This window comes from Pleurodeles waltl, chromosome 9, assembly GCF_031143425.1.
Source record: "Pleurodeles waltl isolate 20211129_DDA chromosome 9, aPleWal1.hap1.20221129, whole genome shotgun sequence".
Classification (NCBI taxonomy): domain Eukaryota; kingdom Metazoa; phylum Chordata; class Amphibia; order Caudata; family Salamandridae; genus Pleurodeles; species Pleurodeles waltl.
Genome location: NC_090448.1, coordinates 32,312,734 through 32,333,525, shown reverse-complemented (window position 1 = coordinate 32,333,525; position 20,792 = coordinate 32,312,734). Strand labels below are relative to the sequence as shown.

At 46.9% G+C, this 20,792-nt stretch overlaps 1 protein-coding gene across 1 annotated transcript in view; it reads right to left on the bottom strand.

The window, feature by feature from the left end:
* Positions 1–16,843: 16,843 nt before the first annotated feature.
* IMPDH2 (inosine monophosphate dehydrogenase 2) overlaps positions 16,844–20,792 on the bottom strand; it is a 357,093-nt gene continuing 353,144 nt past the window's right edge. Inside the window, exon 14 of the mRNA XM_069206199.1 lies at positions 16,844–17,148. Within this exon, the coding sequence (XP_069062300.1) occupies positions 17,127–17,148 (22 nt within the window). The 3' untranslated portion in view covers positions 16,844–17,126. The remainder of the gene's footprint in view (positions 17,149–20,792) is intronic.

Sequence of the window (20,792 nt, the reverse complement as noted above, 5' to 3'; positions counted from 1 at the left end):
CCAATTTGGAGGAGGTAAGAGCTTGCCTCCCCGTGCTGTGGCAGTACCCTTGTGCACCACGTCTTCTGCAGCTCCTTGGGCTTCTGTACACTTCTTCCAAAAAGTCTTCTTGCACAGTGTAGCCCATGTTCCAAGCACTCCATCCTGTGACGCACTGAGTTGTTCTGAGTTGTTCTCCGGGGCGTGGGATAGCCAGTGTAGTGCTGCAATGATAGCACTTTGCAACCCCTTTGTCTCTGTGTTCTGGGACTCCCGTGGGTGCTGACTGGTCTTCTGAGGGCTCTCCAAAGTGCTGAGAACCCCAGGTTCCTCCTGGATCTGGGCAGCTCCTCTTTGACGCAAACCACGTATTTGCGTGAACCAAGGCTTGTTGGCAGAATCCAGCGATGCAAACAGCCTGCATCCAACAACTAGACGTGCAACATCTCTTGCAGGAATCCACAGCTATCTTCTTTGGTGCATTTCTGTACTCTTCTTCCAACCGGAGAATCCACTTTTGCACCTTCTTCCAGGTGGGCAGGGGCTCCTGTTCTTCCTGGACTATTCTTGGGACCTGGGCTCCTCTCTCCACAGGTCTTCAGGTCCAGGAATCAATCGTTGGTGGATTGCAGTCTTGCTTGGTTCTTGCTTAATTCTTCGTAATGACTTGTAGTGTTTTGAGTTAACTTGCTGTACTTTACTCCTGCTTTCCTGGGCTCTGGGGTGGGGTACTTTGCTTACCTTTGGTGGTTTCCTACACTCCCAGCGTCCCTCTACACACTACACTAGCCTGGGGGGAATTTGACAGTCACATTCCACTATTTTAGTATATGGTTTGTGTTGCCCCTAGGCCCATTGCAACCTATTGTATTTTCACTGTTTGCTCTATTCTATTACTGTTTACGTAGCTGATTTTGGTTACTAGTGTATATATTGTGTATAATACTTACCTCCAGAAGGAGTATTGCCTCGAAGATATTTGTGGCCTTGTGTCACTAAAATAAAGTACCTTTATTTTTGGGAACACTGAGTATTGTCTTTTATTGTGTATAAGTACTGTGTAACTATAATGGTTTAGCAGGAGCTTTGCATGTGTCCTCGTTCAGCCTTGGCTGCTCTGTTACAGCTATCCCTAGACAGCCTAAGCAGCTAGAACACGGCCTACATTTCATTAATAAGGGATAACTGGACCTGGTATAAGGTGTAAATACCTTAGGTACCCACTACAAACCAGGCCATCCTCCTACAATTCCGCTGCAGGTGCCATGGTCTCCAAGGCCGACTAGGTAGGTTGGAAGACATCATGAATGCGGCCGATCGGTCGTCCACGTCCACTTTCAAAAAGTTTTACTTTCAACCAATTCATGAGGCGGCGTTGCTGGTGGTAAGTAAGCTTTAAACATGCATAATCCTCGCCTCTGGTCCAGACATAAAAATGAGTAATTTCCTAGCTATCAAGAAGGAGAGTTTCAATTCTATTAAGGACACAGAAGCGAGGATTATCCCCACTTCTACCCTCAACACAAGGAGTGAGCCTCCTGGCCAATTGGTTATCGGAAACAGGATCATTACTGAGGTGGTATCTGTTTTACAGTTTCAATGGAAATGGTAAAATCATTTGGTGTAGATTGTATACTCTGCCATTGTTAAATTAAGGTTTTATTCAAGCGGTTGCTGCCCTAGGGCACATGGTCATTAAAGATTGGTTTATTCTGTTTAAAAGGAGACAGTGGTTCTTTTTTCTCATATATGTTGCATTCCTCTCTTAGGATCTGATGCCTCGACAACTTGAGGATGTCTTAACTTCCAAACGCAGTGAAGTCGAGGAAGGACTATGGCAACGGAGGGTATATATGGACAGTCTGAAAGGGAGAGGATTGGATTCTGGTTACCATGGAGATGTGATGGACTCATGGGATTTGTAGTTTTTTACGTTTATTGTTGAACTTTGAACTGGCTGTTATAATAAAGGGTGGAGAAAGATATGTATAATCCTCACCTCCATGAAACGTTTCTTCTTGATAGCTAGGAAATCTCTCATTCAGTGCCGCCTCTTGAGCAGAATCAAGTTTGGTAGTCTGAAAGTATGGATTTGTCTTCAATGAATTGTGATATCTGGCCAAATGCTGCTCTTTATCAGTTTGCCCAGGAAAGGTCCATTTGTGATTAGTCTCTAGTTGTTGGGGTCCTGTGGGTCTAGGTTTGTTTTCTTTAATAGCAGACATATGTATGCCTTTTTCAGGTCTTCAGGAAAAATTCCTGTAGTTAAAGTTATTGATGATTCTTCTTACACGTGTGGCAGCAGAAGTAGATAAAAGAATGTTCTTGAAGATGTGTGGTGAACAAGGGTCAGAAGGGCAGCCTGAAGGCCTGCTTGTTTTGATCAAATCCATAAATTCACCTTGTGATATTTGTTTGAAGGAGTGCAGAGGCTGGGTTGGTTTACTCTTGGAGGGGATTTTAGGAAACAGGTTGGTGATGATGGTTTTCTTCAGTTTTAAATAGGAGTCCAGTGTGTCTGCTTTGGTTGTGTAATGAGCTGCCAGTTTGTTTGTGAAATCTTGAGTAGTGGGATGACTTCCTTCCCTGCATTTAGGTTTTCGAAATTCATTTAGAATTTGATCAAATTCTTAAGTTGCAAATTTAGCATTTAGAATTCTGTCTGAGTAGTACCTTTTTTAGCTTTTTTGATTGAGGGTTTATAAATTCTGTTAAGTTTGTGTAGCCGAAGTTTGTCTTGAATGTTGTTTGTTTTGAGCTAGGTCCGTTGCACCTTTCTAATTTGTTGCTTTATCTTTTTAAGTTCTGTTTCTCCAAGGTGTTGTTTTTTTTTGTCCTGTTTTGTTTTTCTGAGTGGTATTAGGATATTGAAAGCTTCCTGTAGCCACTCAAAGTTCTGGAACAGAATTAATTGTGTCTAGATCTGTGTTGGCTGTTAGTTGTATTTCTCAGTCTTCAAAATTCAGTTTTCTCCCTGGTAGATAGATGCATCTGTGTAAGGTGCTATGGGGTGTGTTGATTTGTGATGTTTTATGTTGGAAAGTTATCAAATCATGGCCTGACCATGTGATTGACATGATGCTTTGAACAGTAACTAGTTAAGGCTTTGCAAAAATGACATCCAGGATGTGTCCAGCTATGTGTGTGGGATTGTGTTCAATCTGATGTTAGTCCAATGTGACTAGGCCAGTGGTGATAGCTTTTGGATTGGGATTTCTCAAACCAAATGTTTAGGTCCCCAAGAACACATAGCTTTGAGTATAATGTTATAAGGTTTGAGACTGTATCTAGAAAAGCGTCTGGGAATGTTGAATTGTTAGGTGGGGGTCTGTAGAGGAGGAGAAAGTTACAAGAGGAAGTTGGTGTAGGACTGCATCTGGTGAGGAAGGCCTCACAACCTTGTATGGAAATGAAAATGTCACTTACCCAGTGTACATCTGTTCGTGGCATCAGTCGCTGAGATTCACATGGTATGCATGAGCTCGCCATCTGGTGTTGGGTCGGAGTGTTACAAGTTGTTTTTCTTCGAAGAAGTGTTTTCGAGTCACGGGACCGAGTGACTCCTCCTTCTGTGCTCATTGCGCATGGGCGTCGACTCCATCTTCGATTGTTTTCCCCGCAGAGGGTGAGGTAGGAGTTGTACTATAGTAATAGTGCCCGCTCAATGAAAAATGTAAGTATGTACCTATTAAAGGATTAAATAATATATATACAAATGTACAAAATTGAAGGTAACTTCTGAACTGCTACAGGCTTCCGGGGAGGTGGGTGGGTCCATGTGAATCTCAGCGACTGATGCCACGAACAGATGTACACTGGGTAAGTGACATTTTCAGTTCGATGGCATCTGTCGCTGTAGATACACATGGTATGCATAGACTAGTAAGCAGTTAGTTCCCCATAAGCAGTGGTTTAGCCTGTAGGAGTAGAAGTTGTCTGAAATAGAGTTCTTAATACAGCTTGACCTACTGTAGCTTGTTGTGCGGATAGCACATCTATACAGTAGTGTTTGGTGAATGTGTGAGGCGTAGACCAAGTGGCTGCCTTACATATTTCCTGCATTGGGATGTTTCCTAAAAAGGCCATTGAAGCACCTTTTTTCCTTGTTGAATGTGCCCTGGGAGTAATGGGCAGTTGTCTTTTTGCTTTAAGGTAGCAGATTTGGATGCATTTAACTATCCATCTGGCTATACCTTGTTTTGATATTGGGTTACCTGCATGAGGTTTTTGGAATGCAATAAATAACTGTTTAGTTTTTCTGATGTTTTTTGTTCTGTCAATGTAGTACATTAATGGTCTTTTGACATCTAATGTATGTAGTGCTCTTTCAGCCACAGAATCTGGCTGTGGGAAAAAAACTGGTAGTTCTACCGTTTGATTTAGATGGAATGGTGAAATAACTTTGGGTAAAAATTTTGGGTTAGGTCGTAGGATGACCTTATTTTTATGTATTTGTATAAAAGGCTCTTGTGTTGTGACCGCTTGAATTTCACTTACTCTTCTTAGAGATGTAATGGCGATGAGAAAGGCTACTTTCCAGGTTAGGAATTGTATTCCGCAAGAGTGCATGGGTTCGAAAGGTGGGCCCATGAGTCTTGTTAGAACCACGTTTAGGTTCCATGAAGGAACAGGTGGTGTTCTTGGTGGTATAATTCTTTTAAGCCCTTCTATGAATGCTTTGATAACTGGTATCCTATACAAGGAAGTTGAATATGTAGTTTGCAGGTATGCAGATATTGCTGCAAGGTGTATTTTAATAGAAGAGAAGGCTAGCTTTTCTTTTTGTAAATGGAGCAAGTAATTTACGATATGTTTTGGAGTTGCGTTTAGTGGTTGTATCTGATTAGGATGGCAGTACCAAACAAATCTTTTCCACTTACTTGCGTAGCAGTGTCTAGTGGATGGCCTTCTGGCCTGCTTTATGACTTCCATACACTCTTGGCTAAGTTGTAAGTGTCCGAATTCTAGGATTTCAGGAGCCAGATTGCTAGATTCAGCGATGCTGGGTCCGGGTGTCTGATCTGTTGGTTGTGTTGCGTTAACAGATCTGGTTTGTTGGGCAGTTTGATGTGTGGTACTACAGACAGATCTAGCAGTGTTGTGTACCAGGGTTGTCTTGCCCACGTTGGTGCTATTAAAATGAGTTTGAGTTTGTTTTGACTCAATTTGTTTACTAGGTAAGGAAGGAGAGGGAGAGGAGGAAAAGCGTAAGCAAATATTCCTGACCAGTTCATCCATAGGGCATTGCCTTGGGATTGCTTGTGTGGGTATCTGGACGCGAAGTTTTGGCATTTTGCGTTCTCTTTTGTTGCAAATAAGTCTATTTGTGGTGTTCCCCAGAGTGTGAAGTAGGTGTTCAGAATCTGTGGGTGGATTTCCCATTCGTGGACTTGCTGGTGATCTCGAGAGAGATTGTCTGCCAGCTGATTCTGGATCCCCGGAATAAACTGTGCTATTAGACCAATTTGATGGTGGATTGCCCACTTCCATATTTTTTGAGCTAACAAGCTTAACTGCGTTGAATGTGTTCCTCCTTGTTTGTTTAGATAATACATCGTTGTCATGTTGTCTGTTTTGACAAGGATGTAATTGTGGGTTATGATTCGTTGGAAAGCTTTTAGTGCTTGAAAAACTGCTAATAATTCTAGATGATTTATATGCAGTTTTGTTTGATGTATGTTCCATTGTCCTCTTATGTTGTGTTGATTGAGATGTGCTCCCCACCCTGTCATGGAAGCATCTGTTGTTATTACGTACTGTGGCACTGGGTCTTGGAAAGGCCGCCCTATGTTTAAATTTATACTGTTCCACCATAGAAGCGAGAGGTAAGTTTGGCGGTCTAGCAACACCAGATGTAGAAGGTGACCCTGTGCTTGAGACCACTGTGAGGCTAGGCACTGTTGTAAGGGCCTCATGTGCAGTCTTGCGTTTGGGACAATGGCTATGCATGAGGACATCATGCCTAGGAGCTGTAGTATTGTTCTTGCTTGTATTGTTTGGTTTGGAGACATGTGTTGAATGACCCTGTTGAAATTGTGGATCCTTTGTGGAGTTGGCGTTGCTACTCCTTTTGTCGTGTCTATTATGGCTCCTAGATATTGCTGTACTTTGCCTGGCAGAATGTTTGATTTTGCAAAGTTGACGGTGAACCCTAGTTTGTAGAGGGTTTGTATGACTTGATTTGTGTGGTTTGAGCATTGTGTGAGCGAACTGGTTTTGATTAGCCAGTCGTCTAGATACGGGAACACATGTATTTGCTGCCTTCTGATGTGTGCAGCGACTACTGCTAGGCATTTTGTGAATACTCTTGGAGCGGTTGTTAAACCAAAAGGCAATACTTTGAATTGGTAATGTATTCCTTTGAATACAAACCTTAGATATTTCCTGTGTGATTGATGTATTGGTATATGGAAATATGCGTCCTTGAGGTCTAGGGTTGTCATGTAGTCGTGTTTTTTGAGCAATGGTAACACTTCTTGTAGTGTGACCATGTGAAAGTGGTCTGATTTGATGAATGTGTTTACTACTCTGAGGTCTAGAATTGGTCTCAGTGTTTCGTCCTTTTTTGGTATCAAGAAGTACAGTGAATAAACTCCTGTGTTTATTTGTGTGCTTGGTACTAATTCTATTGCATTTTTTTGCAGTAGTGCTTGAACTTCTATCTCTAGAAGCTGTGAATGGTATTTTGATAAATTTTGTGATTTTGGTGGTATGTCTGGAGGGAATTGCATGAATTCTATGCAATAACCATGTTGGATAATTGCTAGGACCCATGTGTCTGTAGTTATTTTGTCCCATGCTTCGTAATATTGACGTATCCTCCCCCCCACTGGTGTTGTGTGGGAGGGGTGAGTGACGTGTGAGTCACTGCTTGTTGGTAGTGGTTTTGGGGCTTTGAAATCTTCCTCTATTCCTAGGGAATTGCCCCCCTCTATACTGGCCCCGAAAACCTCCCCTGTACTGTCCCTGGTAGGTGGGCGGTGCGGACTGTGAGGTGCTAGCTTGTGTGGCCTGACCCCGAAACCCTCCTCTAAAAGGTGTTTTGCGGAAGGTGTTATAAGATCCTCTGCTCTGCGGGGAGTAGAGTGCGCCCATGGCCTTGGCAGTGTCAGTGTCCTTCTTGAGCTTTTCTATGGCTGTGTCGACCTCCGGACCGAACAGAAGTTTTTCGTTTACTGGCATGTTAAGCACTGCCTGCTGAATTTCTGGCTTGAATCCAGACGTTCTGAGCCATGCGTGCCTACGGATGGTAACCGACGTATTAATGGTCCTTGCGGCCGTGTCTGCTGCATCCATGGAGGAGCGTATTTGATTGTTGGAAATGTTTTGACCCTCCTCAACAACCTGTTTTGCTCTTTTTTGCAGATCTTTTGGGAGATGTTCAATGAGATGCTGCATCTCATCCCAGTGGGCTCTGTCGTATCGCGCTAGCAGCGCTTGTGAATTTGCGATGCGCCACTGGTTTGCTGCTTGGACAGCAACCCTCTTCCCGGCTGCATCGAACTTCCTGCTTTCTTTATCTGGGGGAGGTGCATCCCCAGAAGTGTGTGAATTTGCCCGTTTTCTGGCAGCCCCTACCACCACAGAATCTGGTGGCAGCTGAGAGGTGATGAATACAGGGTCCGTAGGAGGCGCCTTATACTTTTTGTCCACCCTAGGCGTCACTGCCCTACTTTTAACTGGCTCCTTGAAAATGTCCTTTGCATGGCGTAGCATGCCTGGGAGCATCGGCAGGCTTTGGTAGGAGCTGTGGGTTGAAGAGAGGGTGTTAAATAAAAAATCATCCTCTACTTGTTCCGAGTGTAGTTCCACATTATGGAATAGTGCTGCTCTAGCCACCACTTGTGAGTAGGCTGTGCTGTCTTCCGGTGGTGAAGGCCTAGTTGGGTATGTGTCTGGGCTGTTATCAGACACTGGTGCGTCGTACAAGTCCCACGCATCCTGATCTTGGTCATCGTGGCTCATGGCGGTGTGAGCTGGCGAATGTGACGGGGTGTAAGTTGGCGAAGCCGGAGTTACAGGTGGAGGCGAGGGAGGAGGTGTTACTTTTTGTGCTGTTTGTTGCTGAGGAGTAAACTGAAGCGTTCTCTTTCGTTTGACAGGTGGAAGGGTACTGATCTTCCCAGTCCCCTGCTGAATAAAGATACGCTTTTGCGTGTGATCCACGTCAGTGGATTGCAGTTCTTGTTCAAATCTATGTTTCTTCATTTGTGAAGACATAGAATGCTCTTCAGTATAGGAGCCTGAAACAGGGTCTGATGTCGCTTTTTTCGGCTCCGAAAACCCTGTTGATTGTTTTTTCGGCTCCGAGGTAAGCTTCCTCTTTTTCTGTGCCGAAAATTCTTGGCCTCTATGGTCTTCGGCGCCACTGTCTCGGCGTCGATCCGTGTCGACACCGAACTCTCGGTGTCGATGCTTCTGTTTAGCACTCTCTCGGTCCCGAGGAGGCTGCGTGCCGGTGTCTCGACCGAAGTCGGACGATCTCGACACTGAATGGGCCTTTTTCGGTGCCGATTGTTGGTCACCGAGAATTTGGGTGGAGCCATGGCCGGTTGGCAGTGGCGTCCCCTGGGCCTTCTTTCCTTTTTTAAGTTCTGATCTCGACGTCTTACTCACAGTTTTTGTAGAGTCTAGCTCGTCGGAGTCTGAATCCTGGATGGAAAAGGATTCCTCCTGTTCCTCTTCTGTCTCGAACTGTCGACGCTCCTTTGGCGTGGACGCCATCTGCAGTCTTCTCGCTCGAAGGTCGCGCAGAGTTTTTCGGGACCGGAACGCCCGACGGGCCTCACAGGATTCTTCGCTGTGCTCGGGTGACAGGCACAGGTTACAGACCGAGTGTAGGTCCGTATAAGGATATTTGTTGTGGCATTCGGGGCAGAATCGAAACGGGGTCCGTTCCATCGGCGTTGTTCTCCACGCGGTCGGGCCGACTAGGCCCCGACGGGGTGCCGAAATCTACCCCGAAGGGCACCGAAGCGCTTCGATGTTCAACGCGTCGTCGTATGTGTCTATCTCGAACCGGATCGCAACGATACCGTCGAAAATCTTCCGGTTTCAGCTATCTTTCCGTTCCGAAACTCGGAGCGACAGGAACACGTCCGAACCCGATGGCGGAAAGAAAACAATCGAAGATGGAGTCGACGCCCATGCGCAATGAGCACAGAAGGAGGAGTCACTCGGTCCCGTGACTCGAAAACACTTCTTCGAAGAAAAACAACTTGTAACACTCCGACCCAACACCAGATGGCGAGCTCATGCATACCATGTGTATCTACAGCGACAGATGCCATCGAACTGTCTGTTTTTACAGAGATTTATTGCTTGTTTGAATATAATAGCTAGTCCACCTCCTCTCTTGCCTATACGTTTTTGTGTGTTGGTTTGATAGCCTGGTGGAATAGCTTCCTGCAACATTTGGGCCATGTCATCTCCCAACCATGATTCCGTTACGAATAGTAAGTCAGGTTGTGTGTCCGTGAGCAGGTCGTACATGTTATGCTTGTGCTTTTTTAGAGTGATCGAGCATTTATGAGCAGGCAGTTTAGAAAATGTGTTTTTTGTGGTGGTGTTTTGTAGAAGAGTGAGCAATATTTTGAGCTTGTAGCAGGTGTGTTGATAGTTGTGATAACTGTGTGAGGGTCACAACAGTCCTGTTTTTCAATATAGTGTTCCTCTTTCAGCAGGCTTAGGAGGCATTTTCTTGGGTCTGGGTGTTGGTGGCGGACTTGGTGGTTCAGAGTGACATGATAAGTGTAGTTTTTTTGTAGAGTAGCCTTATTTTGTAATAGACAAAGATGCGAAGTTGTTGAGTGGCATGCTGTTTATTTTGTTTGCTTCTGTTTAGTGTGGTAGGAGTATGAGTTAGGGGTGGTGAAGGCGCATGTAAGGCTCTAAATTGTGCAATGGATGAGAGGTAGGTGAATTAATGTTGCAGTGGTTGTGGTAGATGTTTGTGAATAGTGAGAATTTAGGAGTAAAGCTTGGGCAGGATTTGTTATTTGTGTAGTCATGAGGATGAGTGTGACTGGAAGTATATGAAAGTTTGTGTTATCTAGATGTGCTTATGTGTGCGGTCTGTTTTGTTTTTGTGGAATAGTGAGGAGATATTGATGTAGTGGTTTTCTGTGAAGGATTTGTATGTGAGTTAGTGCTGGTGAGTGGTCTTTGAATATTACAGGGGGTGCTGATGTATTTTGGAGAAGTGTCTGAGGTGTGTAAGAGGGAATGGATGAGGGGTAGGGGTGTTTGGGTTAGTTTTGATCACTGAAAGAGGTACTGTGTGGAGGAGTGTAAGGTTTGTAGGGTTGTGGTAATTGGTGAAGAGGGGTAGGGTTTAGGCATTGTCATGATTAAAAGGGGTCTGGCAGGAGCAAACAGAGGATAGTGCTGTTGGTTTGTATGAACAGGGGGAGTATATGGATAGCTTAAAGTAATGTATAATGTGGCTTTGTGTTGTGTGGGCGATGGCAGGATGTGTTAGTGGGAATGGACAGAATGGTGTTTGAACGAAGGAGTCTTACTGTTGTAGTTGTGGTGGATGTGTGTAGGTGTAGGGTTGTGTTGGTTGATGAGACATTGCAATCCGTATGAGGACAGTTTGTGGTGCATGAGTTGGGTGTCTTTGCTGATATTGTATTTGCATGTTGAAGGATGTGTAGGGAGTACAGTCCATTATGGTAAACGGGAAAATGGGCAGCATTTCTGGCCATAGGCTTTGCCAGTCCTGAATAGGCCCAAACAGGCAACTGCCCTTGTCCTCTCCGCCCCTAGCCTCGACGCACAGGCTGAGACGCGCTGAGCTCTAGGCTTAAATAGCCCTATTGGCCATTAGAAACCTAGTCCTAAACTAATCAGATTTGTAACCCTAAACCCCACAGCCAATGGGAGACCTAGCCCTGTTAACCAATCACACCCTAGTCCTGACAACCAATCACAACACTAACCCTAAAACCATAAACCAAAAGGAATCCCGACTCTAGAACCAATCAGAACCCAGACCCTAATCGTTAAGCCAATAGTAATACTAATCCCAGCAACCAATCAATCAATCACTGCATTTGTAAAGCGCGCTACATACCCGTGAGGGTCTCAAGGCGCTGGGGAGGGGGGTGTGCTACTGGTCGAAGAGCCATGTCTTGAGGAGTCTTCTGAAGGCCAGCAGGTCCTGGGTCTGTCGTAGGATGGTGGGGAAAGTGTTCCAGGTCTTGGCAGCGAGGTAGGAGAAGGATCTGCCGCCGGCGGTGGTTTTTCGGATGCAGGGGACTGTGGCGAGGGCGAGGTTGGCTGAGCAGAGGCTTCGGGTGGGGGTGTGGAAGCAGAGGCGGTTGTTGAGGTAGGTGGGTCCGGTGTTGTGCAGTGCTTTGTGTGTGGATCAGGAGCTTGAAGGTGATCCTTTTGTTGACGGGGAGCCAGTGCAGGCCTCTCAGGTGGAGTGTGATGTGGCTGCGGCGGGGGACATGGAGGATGAGTCGGGCCGAGGCGTTCTGGATGTGTTGGAGTCGTCTCAGGAGCTTGTTTGTAATTCCTGAGTAGAGGGCGTTCCCGTAGTAGAGTCTGTTGGTGATAAGGGCCTGGGTAACGGTTTTTCTCGTGATGAGGGGGATCTATTTGAAGATCCTGCGGAGCATACGGAGGGTGTTGAAGCAGGACGCAGAGACGGCGTTGACTTGCCTGGTCATGGAGAGAGTGGAGTCTAGGATGACCCCCAGGTTGCGTGCGTGGTCCGTGGGTTCTGGGGCTGTGCCTAGTGACGTGGGCCACCAAGAGTCGTCCAAGGCTGATGGGGTGGGTCCGAGAATGAGGACCTCGAGTTCAGCTTCAGTCTGCTGTCCTTCATCCAGTCCGCTACGGCCTTCATTCCTCGGTGGAGGTTAGCTTTGGCTGTGTGGGGATCTTCGGTGAGGCATTTGATCAGCTGGGTGTCGTCGGCGTAGGAGATGATGTTGAGGTTGTGTTGTCGTGAGACGTGGGCGAGGGGGGCCATGTAGATATTGAACAGTGTCGGGCTGAGGGAGGATCCCTGTGGGACGCCGCAGATCTCGGTGGTTTTGGAGCGGAAGGGTGGGAGACGGACGCTCTGGGTTCTGCCGGAGAGGAAGGATGTGGTCCAGGCCAGGGCCTTCTCTTGGATACCGGCGTCATGGAGGCGTGCTGATAGGGTGCGGTGGCAGACCGTGTCAAAGGCTGCTGATAGGTCCAGGAGGATGAGGGCGGCTGTTTCTGCTTTGTCCATCAGGGTCCGGATGTCGTCAGTGGCGGCGATGAGGGCGGTCTCGGTGCTGTGGTTACTGCGAAAACCGGATTGGGAAGGGTCCAGGATGTTGTTGACTTCGAGGTAGCGGGTCAGCTGTTTGTTGACAATCTTCTCGGTCACTTTTGCCGGGAAAGGGAGCAGGGAGATGGGCCGGAAGTTCTTGAGGTCCTTGGGGTCCACCTTGGGCTTCTTCAGAAGGGCGTTGATCTCGGCGTGCTTCCAGCTTTCTGGGAAGGTTGCTGTCTCGAAGGAACAGTTGATTGTTTTCCAGAGGTGGGGCGCAATGGCTGCGCTGGCTTTGTTGAAGACGTGGTGAGGGCAGGAGTCCGATGGGGATCCGGAGTGGATGGAGTTCATGGTTTTGATGGTGTCTTCGTCGCTGGACCAGACGGTCAGGCGACTGGTGCGAGTGGTAGTCACAGGGGTGGTGGACTCAGTGGTGGGTGCGGGGGGTCGGGGTTGAAGCTGTCGTGGTTGTTGGTGATCTTGCGGTGGAAGAAGGTGGCCAGGGAGTCGCACAGGTCTTGAGATGGCGGGATGTCGTTGGTGATGGAGCTGGGGTGGAGAGTTCTTTCACGATGCTGAAGAGCTCTTTGGTGTTGTGTGCGTTGTTGTCTAGGCGGTCCTTGAAGGCGGTCTTCTTGGCGGTCCTGATGAGTTGGTGCTGTCTGAGGGTGGCGCTCTTGAGGGCTGTGTGATTGTCTGGTGTTCGGTCGTGGAGCCATTTCTTCTCCAGCTTCCGACAGGTGTGCTTGGAGATCCGGAGGTCCTCGGTGAACCAGGCGGCTTTCTTGTTGGTGTGGTTGGTTGTAAAGGTCTTGAGGGGCGAGGGTGTTGGCGCAGTCGTTGATCCATTGTGTGAGGTTGGTCACGGCGGTGGTGGGGTTGGTGGGTGGTCTCAGGGCGAGGGCGGTAGTCAGTTGGTCCTCAGTGACCTTGCCCCAGCAGCGACGTGGTAGCTGTTGGGTTAGGTGGTGTGTGGTGGGTTTTCTGAAGGTGAAGTGGACGCATCTGTGGTCGGTCCAGTGTGGTTCGGTGGTGTGGTTGAAGGAGATGTGGGGGCTTGCGGAGAAGATGGGGTCGAGCGTGTGTCCAGCGGCGTGAGTGGGTGTTGTTACGAGCTGTTTGAGTCCGAGGTTGGCGATCAGGGCGGTGGAGTTGGCGTTGTTCTCGAGGTGGAAGTTCAGGTCTCCGGGGAAGATGTAGTCCGTGGAAGCGAGGGCGTGGGTGCTGATGAGGTCGGCGATGGTGTCACTGAACTGTGGGTGGGGTCCGGGAGGTCTGTAGATGAGGGTTCCTCTGAGGGTGGTGTTGGGGGTCGGTGTGGATCTGGAAGTGCATGTGCTCGGCGGTGGTGAGGGTGTCATTGGTGTTCGTTGAGATTTTGATGGAGTCTTTGTGGATGATGGCGATTCCTCCTCCCACTCCGTTGGTGCGGTCTCTGCAGGAGATCTTGTAGCCCTGTGGGATGGCTATGGCGATGTCTGGTGCTGAGGTGGCGTTCAGCCAGGTCTCCGTCAGGAAGGCGACGTCGGGGCGGTGGAGTCTAGGAGGTCCCAAAGTTCGATGGCGTGCTTGCGAGCGGAGCGGGTGTTGAGGAGGATGCAGCGGAGGTGGTTGGGTTCTCTGGCTGGTGGTGTGGAGGGTTGGATGCTGGTGAATCTGCAGTTCCGGCAGGTGAAAGGCCCCTGGGTGCGTTTCGGGGTGGCCCGGTAGCAGGGGTGGTCTCGTCTGGTGTTGAGTGCGTGGAGGGTGCTTGCATCATAGTGCAGTCTGGCGTTGCGGGGGGTGCGAGTTCCAGGGGTTCTGGGTGCGGTCCAGGCGTGGACAGGCGCAGATGGGCTTGCCTTAGGCGCGCCCGCTGCGCACGTCCGCTTCGTGGTCTCCATATGAGGGCAGAGGGAGGGAGGAGCAGCTGGGAGGTGGGAGCAGGGCGGCCAATGGGAGTGAAGGGGCGGGGCATCAGGGGCTCAGCAGCAAGGGAAAAACCCGGGGAAAAAACGGCGGGAAAGGGACAACAGAGCACAGGGGTACAGAAAGCAAAACACAGGGGCACAGAATGAAAAAACGAAGTGGCACAGAAGCCAAGCGCAGGGGTACAGAAAAAAGGGAGCGAGTAGTCAGGCGGCAAAAGCGGCAACGGAGGTTCAACCCACAGGGGGCTGCGTGGCAGATGGGGGGAGCGACCTGCCTGGTGACAGGGTCAAATCACAACAACATATGCAACAACCAATTGAAACATATAAGGGCCAAGTTACCTGAAGCCTAAGCCTCTATGGAAGGGAGGAGTGAGCCGCTGCTCTAATCAGAATATCCTTGGATACAGACAGGCAGAATCCACACTTCCAAGCTAGAAGGGAGAGATTGAAGAGCACTGAAATATTGCTTGTCGTGCACACAGATATTTGTCTTTTTCAAAGCAAAAACATGTGGTGCAGACACTTTCTAAACACAATTTAAACCACAGAAACAGATTAAGCAGTCTCCTCAACACACTCTGGTTAGCCACTGAGGTGTGTATATAGGCTTTTGTTTTGTTTTTTAAAGGGGGGGTTGGCAGGTAAATAATCACAGGTTAAAAAAAAAAAAAAAAAAAAAACAGCAGTTTAAAAAGGCCAAGCTGGCTGAAACAGTAAACAGACATGGGTAGCAGGCATGTGGGTGAGCCTTGCCTAGCATATTGTTTGAATTCCTGTAGCTGAAGGAATCCGAGACACTGAAACTAGGGAACAGACCGCTGCTTTTGGAAATCCTATGAGCCTTTAGGTTAACAAGAAGCTGCTGATTAGCTTTCCTGAGCACTGCCATTTAGCAGATGTTAGGGCTGAGGTGTGGTACTGCAGATGGTTGTGTAAGATAAGGAAATTCCTGGTGAGGCCCACCTTGCTGTCTTTTCCTAGTCACTCCTTCACTTTGACTTGGGACAACCAAGTGCAGGACCATCACACCTCGGAGTCTCTGTTGTGGGTGCTTTGCAATGGAGACAGTCCTAGTGCTGGCTGCAGAAGAAACATCACTCTCCACAAAGGCTGTCTGGAAAACAGCCTAGGGAGGACACTTAATCAGATCCATTCCAAACTGGTTCTAAAGTATGAGACAGTATCCACATTTCCTCTGCCTAGAACTATGGTATAAAACAGTGACAAATCACCCCAATAAAATCCAGTTTCAAGTCCTTTATGATCAAGAAGAGAGTGCTCCACTGAGTACCGAAAGGAGTGCTGCTCAACCAGGGCTGGTGTCTTCCTGACGGTCACCCAGAGGTGAGGGGGTGTCACCTGGAGAAGCAATAGACCTGCCCTGCAGTGCCTAGAAGTATGCCTAGTGAGGAGTCTGCCTATATCATCAGGAAAAGACTGTCCAAGAGAAGCGAAACCCAGCGTGCCTTGGTTAGCTGTGGGACATTCAAGCGGACTACGTGAGAGCAATCTAAGACACAGGGGCCCATGGGCCCTGCCAGTCTCACCCAGTCAGGAAACAGGACACTGCTCCTTGCTGGCCTCATTGTGGATGGATCTGCCAGAGATCCAGACTGACTTGGACTACTGACAACCCCACTTCTAGCCTGTACCTACATAGAAGCTGCACCCTGATGCACTGGTCCAGCTGGCTGCCAGTGTTGATCTAATCGAGACCCAGTATCACAACCTCTGCTGTAAGGACAGGGCACGAGCACTGCCAGAGCAAATCACAAGGAAAGACTTTCCAGGTCCCTGTGGATCCTGCCTAAGTGTGTGGGAGGGCTGCTCAGGAACCAAAGAGAATCTGACACTTTAACACTGCCTACCCAAGGAGCAGCAAGATATGTAAAGTAAGGAGTGTAACTGAATTGTGGGCATTTACTAACTGCACCTGAACCTAATTCACGCCACTCTTATTACCAGTGAAAAAGAACTGAGAGTAGAGCAGGTGTGTTAGTTACAAGGGATAGCGCACAGGATCAATGACCTGTAAATTCCTTGAAGTGAGTAGTATTCACCATAATTGTGATTAAAGTACTTTGGTTTAAAGACCAGAACTGGGATGGACATTAATATTAATGAGTATGCTGATTGACTCGTGCTGAGCTCAAGCAAGGCCATGCTAACCCCCTCAACACCATAACCCAAGCCCCTGAAACCTCCAAACGCCAACCAGCCCTAACATTGTGTGAGAAGTTTATGGCTGCTTGCCCTTGCTACCCTGATCATCAACTGTGGAAGGGGTTTACTTGGCCCAGCTTGCTGAGCTATAATTGGATGGACATCTGGAGGAACCACAACCACCACTGCTTGGGCCCCAAACAGGGTCTAACAAGCACCTGTGTACAAGAGGAGTTTTCAAAAACAGTTAAACAACTTGTCCAAGAAACCGCTGTGCCTGTAGTTTGGTTATTGCTGGTGGCATACCAGGCCAAATGGGTGCATTGTGGGTGTGTGACGCAGCACTGGCTGAGCCGATACTATCCCAGAAACATAGCATACAAGGTTTTGGTTTATTCAAAGGTCATAAGTCAAAAAATCATTTTTCCAATGTCTATTTAAAGAACATTTGCACCATGAAGTTTGATAGTGTCAGCAATTTTCAGCACAAGCGTCATACTTCAAGAAATCTGACTAACATGAGCATAAGTTGGTTTTCAATATTTTACTCCAAAAGCAAGTTCACACTTCAAGTTTCATTTTAGCAATGACCTGATTCACTGAAATGACTATAGATAAGCAGCAGTTCTGAATTTGGACTATTCAAGGAGTTCTGTAATGGCCTGTGGTTCGAAAGAAAAATCAAAGGCAAGAACAAAAACATTTCCTCCACTGTATGTCGACTTGGATAATGTGTGAACCGAAGGCGAGAGACCACTGACATATCAGAATCCCAGGCAGTTCAGAGATGATTGGGCTTCTCAGAGTAGGATTCAAAATAGTCTTTTCTCATACCTGCAAACAAGAAATTAAAAATATGCCATTAGCTACAACAAAAAAGTTTCCAAATTGTTTCTTATGAGTTATTTTTCATTTCGGTCAAGATTTATAGTGGTTTTGGGTTAATATTTTCCTAATGAAAAAATACCATTTTACTTCAATTCAGAAAAACGTTCCACACTAAGAACAGTGATTTCTACTTGCTGCAAATTAACGTGCTGCAAATGTGAAAAGCATGTGATATTTAAGGAATGAGACTTGGTACTTTTACTTCAGTTGATGTCTTATTGCTGTCCTGAACGGGTTCTATTGTAAATTTGATTGGTTTTATTAACAATAAAGATAACAAAATGGAACTAGACAAATTCAACATTTCCTAGAGCAAGGCCAGATTAAGAACTTGAGAATTAGACTGATTACACATGCAGCACTGGGTTTAGGGTCAATATATTGTCTATGCTTTTTAGACATTGCTTGGCTGTATAAGAGGCCTGGCTGGAGTGAAGTTCAGAACCTTTGATGAGAACTCGTTTTATGTTTTTAAACAGCGAACACTTGATTTCCTTTGTAGACCCACAGCTCGGACACAAAGGCTGGGCACAATAGGACCTTTGATGGGCAGATCTGTATCAATAAATCAATTGGATGGTGCCTAATTATTTACAAAATAATAATAATGTTGCATTCACAGATTACGATGAAGCAAAGGCCAAAGTGATCAATTGTTGTTTCCAAGTAAGTTGTTTTGTAAAATAAAGCTGCTATCCTGTACTTTGAGAGAGAAGCAGGTTCTCTCCAGGACCATGGATGGGGTTATCACTGACAAGACCTTTAGTCTTAAGAGTACCAATGAATAACATGAAATGTGCAGAGATACATGAGGAGATACAGAGCCAGCTGTGCCAATCCATCCTTTCGACTTCTGTCAAATTGTGCCTTTCACCTGATAACCGCCCTCTCCATATCCAAGGAATGCGCTCTGATATACCACCAGGCACATGAGTATGCTGGGCTGATGCTACACTCGGAGTGCCCCTCGATCCACAACAAAGTAGATCACTGCTCGCTCTCAGAGACGGGCACTGAGTTGCTGGCAGCAGCTGGATACCGCAAAGGCACATGCTCTTTTATGTTTCCCCACAGAGAGGGTATAAGCAGCCCTTTAAGTAAACCTCAGACCTCTAGTGTTTTTTTAGCTCAGATCATGGAACATGCAGCTGTGCTTACAGATGAAGCATGGGCTCAGTGGAACTATATGTAGCGCCAGACAGGCAGTGCCTACAGCAGCGTTCCTGCTCCCAGAGCGCGCAGCAGCTTTGCTCCTCCGAAACCCCTTCCGAGTTTCAACCAGGTCTGAGTGCGGAGCTTCAATCCGCATTTAAATAATAGATGTGCCCTAATAACGGGATAAAACCTTTTTAGCTGCCTGGTAAGCTCACTTCCACTGAGCTGTTCAGCAGCAGCTCAATCCTATAGATTTTTATATTGTTGCTTCCCCTTCAATGAAGAGGGCCGTTTTGACACCATTTTTGTTTTAATTCGACTTTGAAGACAATCCCTCCTTCTGCTATACATATCATTTAAAAAAAGCACAACTAAACCTGTGATCCTTCCAATATTGGTTTCTCAAATGCTGGGGATGTAGTATTTGGTCAAATATGTTGTGTTTTCTGCACACAGTGGGTTCTGGTGTAGTATTTTTGTTGCAAGATATATTTGTAATCAATACTCTGGCACAGAAAATCCAGGGCAATGGAGCTGGGTGGAAGATGACTTACAGATACACACTATGGACAAACGGCATGAAACATCGAATCAGATTGCAGGAAATGAATAAAGGCTGCAGCTTAACCAAAGGTAGCTCCCATAAATCCTGACAAAGCCTTTTTTTCTTTTTTAAAGCACTAATATGTACTGCCAATGTCCAAAATACACCAGCTCCAGGCCTCACTTCAATGTCTCATCTCAAACCGCATTCGCTAAAACTTATCAAAAACAATTACCTGAATAAGGATCAGAATCATCACCTTCCCTTAGTGCATTCTTATTGAGTTTAATAGCACAGATTACATCAGTACAAGCAACACAACACGTAGAACATCAGACATCCTAGCCACTAAATGAGTGCACATGGATCACAATTTAATTTCCAAACTAACCTGTGTACGTCTTACACCATGCCTCTACATGGCTGCATGGTACGCATTTGATGTTAACAGCTTGGTCTAAAACATTAAGTATAGCTTTAATTTACAGCACAAGATCAATATATATATCTGAGTGCAGGTTCACCCCGTGCTGGCTCAAAGCTTGCATACGCAGTTGCGCCAATATCATGAGTATGGTTATGAACTGTCCATCCACTATGTGACTTTTTTTTACATAAGGACTTAACAAGTATGACGAGTGGAGCTCATTTGCCTTTTGGTCTCCATTTAGGGGGGCACAAAGTCCCAATATACATCTAGCTGTTCCCTACAGTATGAGATGTCACACAGCTATTCAGTTTTAGGTGAGGGTCTGCAACTTCAAGCTTCAAGACCTCTCTGCCAATACCACTGACAGTGCAATGAAGATGCAGTTTGATAGACTGAATTCTTCAAGCTTGGCTACCTCCGAGGACTGAGGTACAACAAAGCCCACACTATGTATGTTTTCAGCATCCCCATCCAAAAATTATAGGTCAGTGGCAAGTACCATACCAAATCTATAAAATATGCACTTGCCGAACCACATCTGGCACAGTGCTCGTCAAATCGAACAAGTTACTTACCTTTGGTAATGCATTAGCTGGTAAAGACAATATCTAGCTACAGATTCCTTACCTTTGAATTCCCCATGCGTCATACAGGATCCGGAAATGTTTGGATGAGCAGTACCCCTCCACACCATCGGGTGGCTTCGTTCAGTGCATGTCATTGGTTGCCAGAAGGGACATCACAGTTGTAGGAAAGTACTCTTTTTGGCATGGTTACCCCACTTGCTAATCAGGACCCCAGTGAATGTGCTCTCTCCTTCTAAATTTGGATGCTTAGGACTACTGCACACCCAACAATTGGCATGCAGGTGCCCTCATACAAGTCCCTAGTATACGGTACATAGGTACACCAGTGGCTTCCAATGGACTGCAGCATTTATTATGCCACCCATGGGAGCCCATGCAAAATGTCTGCAGGCCTGACATTGCAGCCTGCGTGAAAAGGTGCATGCATCCTTTCACTACAGGTCGCTGCATCAGGTCACTAAGTCACCCTTATTGTAGGCCCTCCTAGCCCAGAGGTCAGAGCGCAGGTACCTGGGTGTGAGGGCACCCCTGCATGAGCAGAGGTGCCCCTATGAACTCCGCTCCATTACACTGGACTTTGTACGTGCAGGGAAGGCATTTTACCTGTGTACTGGCCACATAATGCTGACTCCCCCTCCCCTAGGGCCCATCTAGCACCTGGACAGGTGGGAAAGTTAGTAGTCAGAAAGAAGTGTCCACCCTTGGGTCATTTCCATCCCTAAGATGAGCTGCCTGATGTGGACGCGAAATTTTAAAGTCTGCCATCTTTGTGATGGCAGAACTAGGATCTCTGGGACAGGGTTATGCCCATTTCCCACAGGAAGTGGTCCTATAGGGGGCCTAGTGACCCAGGGGTGAGTAGCCCATTGGCTAC